General features: G+C 40.3%; 1 protein-coding gene across 1 annotated transcript in view; it reads left to right on the forward strand.

The window, feature by feature from the left end:
- The window catches only part of LOC101856017, a 13,105-nt gene that overhangs the window by 2,148 nt on the left and 2,164 nt on the right, over nt 1-8,793 (forward strand). The window contains exons 3-9 of the mRNA XM_013081360.2: nt 397-631; nt 2,061-2,149; nt 3,420-3,505; nt 5,511-5,594; nt 6,188-6,339; nt 7,858-7,941; nt 8,630-8,777. Coding sequence (XP_012936814.2) covers nt 397-631; nt 2,061-2,149; nt 3,420-3,505; nt 5,511-5,594; nt 6,188-6,339; nt 7,858-7,941; nt 8,630-8,777 — 878 coding nt within the window. The remainder of the gene's footprint in view (nt 1-396; nt 632-2,060; nt 2,150-3,419; nt 3,506-5,510; nt 5,595-6,187; nt 6,340-7,857; nt 7,942-8,629; nt 8,778-8,793) is intronic.

Raw genomic sequence — 8,793 nt, forward strand, 5'->3', positions numbered from 1 at the left:
GGGGTGATTAGGCATTGAAACAAAATCACCAATCTGTTGAAAGTGCAAGTGGTTGAAGGATGCCACGCGCCTTTCCTCTCTTCTTTCCCTCTGTTGTTTCTGTCTTGTCCTACTTTTCGGCGGGTGCTCTGGTGTGGTTTGCTTCTTCTTTCCTATGAAACATCTATCGTCCTTATCGCCCCTTCTTCTTTTTTATAACTCCCCTAATCTTCTAGCACTCATATGACCTTATGCGGTTGCGAGCGTCGTAAAACCTCTACTAAAAGAAAAACTTTTTCCCTGCCCTATAAATGACCATAAATGTGTCAATGTGTTTATTTTTTCTCTAAACAAACAAACAAACAAACCATTAGAAGTTCTGTCCGATAGTATTTTTTTGTTTTTGTTGTGTCACAGCCTCAAAGATTCCCCTGAAGGAGAACCGAGTGCCGCAGCGCCAGTTGCTGTACGAAATGGCGGCCATGATCAAACAGCACGTGCGAGAGATGATGGGCACAGAGGTCAAGTCTGTGATCAAACCGATGCCCAAGTACAGCCCCGCCTACACCGGCCACTCGCAGCCGCACACAGAGATTATTCTCTACGAGGACGACAGCACCGAGAGGACTAGCGCTGCGACACGGATCAAACAGTGAGTGGGGTTTATGTAGGAGGGAGTATAATAAGATAAGATAAGGTAAGATAATACTTCATTATCCCAGAGGGAAAATTTTCTTGGCTGTACAGGACCGTAAAAACACATGCAGGTATGCATAAAAATTTTTATTATATATTACTCTCATTAAATTTCAATATGAAAAGAGGAGTAAAGCTGACTAAATGTACATATCACATCAGATGCATCATTCAACCACTTGCAGGAATTTAATTACCAGACCTTTGGAGTTATATAACATACATACTCTAGCTCTCTTTTTAGATACATATGTGCTGCAGAGCATGGATATGCGCTGTATACTGCAGTTATTATTTCATTATCATATATCACTCATCTGACCATGTAATTGAAAGTAATAAATCAACTCCTTATCTAAAAACCATTGCTGGGGTTGATCTATGGGTCTTCAACATCCTCAGAAATCTGGAGTAAATGCGTGCCATAAATAGTATACAATTACTGTTGGCTAACTTTTGTGTGCAAAAAAACATTTAAAAATCAATTACTCTGTTAAAGAATATCTCATTCGATGTGTGTATGTGTGTTTATGGGTGTGTCTGCTTATATTTGTGTATGTGTATGTGTGTGTGTGTGAGTGTGTATGTGTAGGTGTGTGTTATAAAAAAGATTTCTTTTATGTCTATTTGTTTGAGACAACCAGGATCTATGACTATATGCTCTTTTCCTGAATTCAGAGAACAAGACTTTATGCAAGAGTGGCAAATTTTATTTTTACAAATATCCCCTTTTATTTGAAGGGACCCACTCTTTGTCTGTTTGAAAATCGTGTTTTTTTTAGCTCTGAACTTGGGGAAATACTGTATGAAGTTTCAAGACTCAGTTTAGAAAGAACTCTTGGTACAAGATCTTATTTAAGAAAAAGCTCTTACTTGTATTTGCAACAGAGGGGTTTTTGCCACTGAATGGTAAATGAATGTCAATACTGTTGTAAGCAATGGGTTTATTTTACTTATATTTTCTTTGTATTAAAAAAAGTTTGTTAAGTTATATTTTCATGCTGTCCCCGTGATTTTATGCGCCCCGCATAATTTAGCCAAATTTTATCATTTCTTGCATAATTTCTGATTATTTTCCTTTATCATTCTTTGTTTTTTTAAAAACAGAATCGCATAATTTCACATTTTTTGGGCTCAGTTTGCCTAATTTCAGAATTTTTCTTGCGTAAAACGATGGGGACAGTTCATGTAATGAAAAATGGATGATTGGAGGTGTGAATGACTCATGCCCTTTAGGCATACATTTTTATTTTTATTTTTCTTCTGTCTTATGCAGTAGACTACCAGAATTATCTGCACGCTGATCGAATCATTTTATTAGGACGAGAGAGAAATGTTGGGGTTTTTTTTTACCAACATCTGATGATTTGTTTCTTGTTTTTCAGAGAGACCGAGCTTCCCGGAGTGGACGCTGTCCTGCATTCTGCTCGCTCGCGGTACTTCCAGGGCTCTGGCAGAAGTAGATCTCCTTTTGGTGGGTCCTTAAGAATGAACACTCTCATGCACACAATAGGTGTGCACACATAAACACACTCACTCACACACTCTCACACTCACACACACACACCCACACACACACTCATACTTCCACACACACACACTCATACACACTCATACACACACATGCACACACACGCACATACACACACACACTCACTCATACACATACACACACACACACGTGCACACACACACACACACACACACACACACACACACACACACACACACACACTCACACACATGCACTCACACACACACACACACACTCTTACATATCTTTTTTTACAGAGTTATAGCTATTATTGATTCTTCCTTAGTCAGGTTTCCACCTTGTACGGGAGTTCTGGTTTGGGTGAGGGGGTAGAAAAGATCTAGATATACAACTTGTTCCAATTGATCAACTTTAGGCAAGTTGAATTTTCATATAAAATCAAGTTTTTAATCGCATTCCCTAGTCAGACTCGTTTTTCACCTTATACAGGCTCAATATATACATGGAACAATAAAATGCCCGTAGAATCAAAAGAATAATCTTATATCATGCTAACTCGTCAGTTTATTTATTTCTTTTCTTTCTCTATTTTTTGTCTGTGTTTCTTGCTTATTGTTGCTGCAAGAATTTAGAAAAAAAATATTTTTTTAAGAATGTTTATGACCATTATAAAAATTATATTTTTTTTAAATGTTTATGACAATTATAAAAATTGTATTTTTTTAAAATGTTTGTGACCATTATAAAAACGTTATAGTGTTGATAATATGCTTCTCTTGACTCATGACATCACAAATGACTTCTCCCTCCCCTCCTCACCCCCGGGAAAGTGCCACTGACTACAGTGTCTTTAGGTCATTCCCAAAGGGGGGATATTTCTCGTTCTGATGCACAGTAGAATTGTTAATGGGCTGATCCAACAATGTCATGCTCATAACTGTGCCTGAACTACAACAGGGAACTGCTGCTTTTTCTTTCCTAATCCTTACTATCGTTATTTTCCTCTACTTCTTTTGAATGTATGTCACACTCTTGTGACCCGCTATTTCCGGGGTGCCTTGATAGTCAAAGCAGACCTTGTATTGTTGAAGCTAGAGAGGTGAGCAGAGTAAGTCTGATTCCCTGTAAGGGCTTCTCTGTTGAAATCCACCCCTTGGCGCTCATATGACCTTTTGCAGTTGCGAGCGCCATAAAACCTCTACTAAAACTAATTCTTAACCTCCCCCCTCCTCTCCTTCTGTGGGTACAGCTGTCCCTGAGGACGGTGCCATATCCCCGTCTGAGCTGGCCATTCTGGATTCTCTCATCGCTGGAGGAACGGCTCTTAGTCTCAAGGTAAGGGCTAAATACAGGCAGCAATTGTTCTCTCTTTGTCTCTTTGTCTCTCTCTCTTTCTGTCTCTGTCTCTGTCTCTGTCTCTCTCTCTCTCTCTCTCTCTCTCTCTCTCCCTCTCTCTCTCTCCCTACACACTCACACTCACACACACACCCACTCACACACACACACACACACACACACGCACACCCACACATACACACACACCCGTCTGCTGGGACATTTCAGTAACCCACTTTCAGCACTTTTTAAGTACCCCCAGGCAAGTGTTAAGTTCCTATGTGCTGTTTGCATCGCTGACCGTTTATGAAGCCACAGTGCCAGAAGAGAGAAAGAGAGAGACATATACACTCACACACACACATGCACACACACATTCGAAGTAAGTGACAAATTCTCTTCTTCTCTGGGTTATCTGTATCAGAACTTTTTAGAAGGTTATAAAACTCTGTGCGTTCTGGTTTCATTTGTCACCATTAAGTGTCTTCTAATCCTTATTTGTTATTCTGCTGTATTTTATTTTGGTCAGTTTATTGTGGGTGGTTGGCGGGTGCTCTGGTGTGGTTTACTTCTTCTTTCCTATCAGACATCTATCGTCCTTTTCTCCCCTTCTTCTTTTAGAGTTTGTTACTCTCTTGTAACACCTCCAATCTTCGGCACTTATATGACCCTATTGTGTTGCAAGTGCCGTAAAACTATAGCTAAAACTAAAACTGTCAGTTCATTCTTATTTCATTTCCTTATATCTATTCAAACTGACTTCATCGAGAGAAAGTTAGTAAAAAGGAGAAACATTCCTATGAAAAGTTCAGCAAATAACCACAGGCCCAAACTAGATATCTCTGGCATCTGTGGTTTTATGGTTAGAAGCTTTTTGCTGCTGCACACAAAATACATGGGCTCGATCTCTGAGTGGGGAAGTTATTTTTTGGCAAGTATTTCCCTCTGTCTCGTAGGAGGTTGTACGTGGGTGGTTGGCGGGTGCTCTGGTGTGGTTTGCTTCTTCTTTCTTATCAAACATTTATCGTCCTTATCTCGCCTTCTTCTTTTTTATGTTTGTTACTCTCTTGTAACACCTCTAATCTTCTGGCGCTCATACGACCTTATGCAGTTGCGAGCGCCGTAAAACCTCTACTAAAACAAACATAAAAAAGGAGATTGTACCCCACTCAGTCTTAATTGCCCCTGGCAATGATCTAAATTGTGCCGATGACAATATAAATGTTTTACTACCACACCAACTGCATAGACTTATTACATGGTGTGGTGTGCCCCTTTTGTGCCTGAGTGTGTGCGCGTTAAACTTTGTGTATGTGTGCTTGTTGTTTTATGAAACTGAAAGGAAATGAATGAGGATTAGGTAAGTATATGTGTCACGACGCGGTGGAATCAGGCACTCGTATAGAGTTATTGGTATCATCATAAAGTCTGTCCATTTGCCTTGCTTTTGTTAGAAAAAATGTCCTTTTATCTCTTGTATAAGTCAAGATATTGGCGACTGAAGGAGGTGGGGGTCATCTTGTTTCAGAGGTAAAATAAGCAAGAAAATGGCAGCCAAAGTTGCGTTATTTCCTTAGCTTGAGAGTCCATGGAAACTGAAGATTTACATCTTTTATGCCTTTAGTCTATGTTTTTCAGTAAAATCCACACATAAATTTTTTCTTTAATGGGCATGAAAGGTGTTGAGCCAAAAAACAAAAATTCTATAAAAATTACCAAACTTGCAGAAAAATGCCACTTTCTTCAATATCATTATTTTGACGAGTGCCTGATTTCGCCACGCTGCCTCACATATGTGTAATTTGAATTACGAAATGAAGCAAAAGGAAACAAGTTTATCTTGAGTGTCTATGTGTTTGTTATTTAATTAATCTGAGGGAAATGGATTGAGTTTATCTTACATGTCTGCGTGTTTGTTATTTTATGAAAGTGAGAGAAATTGAGAGAGTTTATCTTTTGTGTAATTAAGTAAACAAGCTAATGTGGCTGCATCATTGTTTGTCAGGCACATTTCATCGAGGAGCTTCCAGACATCACACCCTTGACGAAGACTCTAATCTACCTCAACCTGTGCTTCAACTGTTTCCAGGTAACTCACGGAGACTGAATCGTATCTTCGTACCCTCGGCGGAGTCTTTATTGAAGACATGTTTTACTGTTTAGCAGCAATACTACGGTACCCTAGACTTTGAATAGGTTTTTAAAGGTTTTTTTCACATACTCTCAGCAGAACAAATGAGTAGTTTCCGTTTCAAGAAAAACAAGGTCACATGTAAACTTGTGAAGATTGTCTTTTTTTCCCTCCTCATAGAATCAACTGAGATAGACTTTGTCAAATGTGTGAGTGGTTGAAGGGTGCCACTGGTAGGTCCTACGTCTTTTCCTTCCCTCTGTGGTTTCTGCATGTTTTTCTTTCTCAATCCCAGCTCTAAATGTCTGTTATTGTGTTTGATGTCAATTATGTACTTCTCTTTACTCCAACAAATAAAGTGGGTGGTTGGCGGGGGCTCTGGTTTGGTTTGCTCCTTCTTTTCTATCAAACATCTATCGTCCTTATCTCCCCTTCTTCTTTTTTATGTTTGTTACTCTCTTGTAACACCTCTAATCTTCTGGCGCTCATATGACCTTATGCAGTTGCGAGCACCGTACTAAAACTAAATTGATGATTTTTCCTGTCTCTAGAATTTCCCAGCCGAGGTTTTGAACCTCAGCAATCTGGAGGTCCTGAAGCTGCGTAACAACCCGATAGTGGAGCTTCCCATCAACGTGACCCGCCTGTCCAAGCTCCGAGTCCTCACGGCGTCCTTTTGTATGATCACAGCTCTCCCCGTCACGTAAGTCACGTAATGTCGCAGCACTCAACACTTTTTATTTCACTTCAGATTCCAACTATGCGTCTTATGTTCACTTTTAAAAACGCCAAACTAATATAATCCTATGGACTTTTATAGCAGAATTGTCTCAAGCCCAAATTGCCCGAAGTGAGGAAATAAAGCAATAATGATAAAATTACATGTGTGTGTTTTTGTTTTGACAAATACAGTGGAAACCTGATATAACAGGGATGATGGGACCAGAGAAAAAGTCTTGTTGTATCAGATCCCTGTTAAATCAGAAATACAAAGGAAGTAAGCATTTGTGGACTAATCCAGCTGTATTTATTCATGGGTAGTTTCCTTTGCCACAAGTACCCACGAACAGGGGTTTTGGCCATTGGCAGGCCTGCGCATGACACATTGCGTGTGCGTGTAGCTAGGCTTAGGGCTAGATCGAAGTCTGCAGCACTCCGCAGCCCTCTCTCGCTTCACCCGCTGCGTGTGCTTGCAGATGCAGTGGCATGGCTTGTGTGGGCTTGCCCTATCACTGTGTTACTCTCTCTCTCTCTCTCTCTATCTCTCTCTCTCTCTTTCCTTTCTCTCTCTCTCTTTCTCTCTCTCTCTTTCTCTCTCTCTCTATCTCTCTCTCTGTCTCTCTCTCTCTATCTATCTCTCTCTATCTATTTCTCTCTATCTCTCTCTCTCTCTATCTCTCTCTCTCTCACTTTTTACACATTGTTATCAAGCCTTTATCCCTGCTATAACCGATTGGGCTCGGATGAGGTCCTTTTACTGTTATTGCCAGTAACTTTTAATAGAGACAAAGAGTAGGAAAAACGGGGATTTAAAAAAATCCCTGTTATTACTGGATCCCTGTTATTACTGGGCCTGTTATAGATGGTTTCCACTGTACTTTATCTCTCCCTCCCTTTCTCATTTCTCATCGCCCGTCCCTCCCTACTGCTCTCCCTTGTGCATGGCATATTCATACCTTTCTCAAGTCTTTAGATATAACCCTTTACTGTAAAAAAGAAATGTTGTCCCTTGTCCCTATTTGGTACCAGGTATTTGTAGGTTACATAGAAAATGTGTCAATGTAGTAATAAAATTGTTATGTTTCCAGAAACAACACACACACACACACACACACACACTTAAGAATAAAAACAAACAAAGTTGTTTTTTCCATAAACCAATAACCCTTTACTCTTCATATGTCATGGGTGGTTGGCGGGTGCTCTGGTGTGGTTTGCTTCTTCTCTCCTATCAAACATCTATCGTCCTTATCTCCCCTTCTTCTTTTTTTAATGTTTGTTACTCTCTCGTAACACCTCTAATCTTCTGGCGCTCATATGACCTTATGTAGCTCTGGTGTGGTTTGCTTCTTCTCTCCTATCAAACATCTATCGTCTTTATCTCCCCTCCTTTTTTATGTTTGTTACTCAATCTTCTGGTGCTCATAGTCATATGACCTTATGCAGTTGCGAGCGCTGTATAACTTCTACTAGAACAATTTCCTTCCTATGTCTCCCACAGTTTGTTCGAGTTGCCGTGTCTGGAAGAACTGAGTGTAGCATACAACAGACTCACCTTTCTGCCCAGGGAGATCAGCAAGCTCAAGTACGTTTGTGTGGACAAAATAGGTCGTTTTTAAGGACAATTTTAAGCGGGCTAACCCAGATTTCGGGGGTTTCCAGAAATCTTGACCCATACTAAAAATGGGCTTTGCCCTACCTATAGGAGAAATTTGGTTTAATTGGTGTGTATATTCGTACACAACAAAATGATTTTTGTTTTCCGCTGATTTCTCTATGTGCGTGCTAGATTTTATATTGATTGCGTGCTGTTGTTGTTGTTGTTGTTGTTGTTATCGATCCAGCAACAGCTGGGCTTTTGCCATTCTGTCCAATGCCATGTAGTGATGAGAGCAGGTTTGCTGCAGTTGCTGTAATGTTCGGTAGAGTGTGTTGTCAATGTTAGGTCTCGGAGGGAGAAGTGAAGCTCTGATGTCATTGCTCAGTGTAGGACTTTGCCTCATGCCATTTTGGAAAGTGACGTATGTCGCAATCTTTCACTTAATGATCCATGTTTAAAATTTTAGTGGGCAGTTGGGGGGTACTCCGGTGTGGCTTGCTCCTTCTTTCCTATCAAACATCTATTGTTTTTATCTCCCCTTCTTTTTTTTATGTTTGTTTCTCTCTTGTAACACCTGTAATCTTCTGGTGCTCATATGACCTTATGCAGTTGCGAGCACCGTAAAACCTCTTCTAAAACTAAAACTTAAAATTTTACGAACAACTGTTTCCAGGTCTCTGACTCTTCTGGACCTGGAGGGTAATCAGATCCCGGCCCTGCCCGCCAGCTGCTTGAGCATGGAGAAGTTACAACACGTCAACCTCAGGAACAACTTGATGCACCCGCTGTTCTGGAAGGAAAATACCACCAACAAACCACAGGTGGGTGGGAGGAGGG

Source organism: Aplysia californica, unplaced genomic scaffold (genome assembly GCF_000002075.1).
Source record: "Aplysia californica isolate F4 #8 unplaced genomic scaffold, AplCal3.0 scaffold00127, whole genome shotgun sequence".
Classification (NCBI taxonomy): domain Eukaryota; kingdom Metazoa; phylum Mollusca; class Gastropoda; order Aplysiida; family Aplysiidae; genus Aplysia; species Aplysia californica.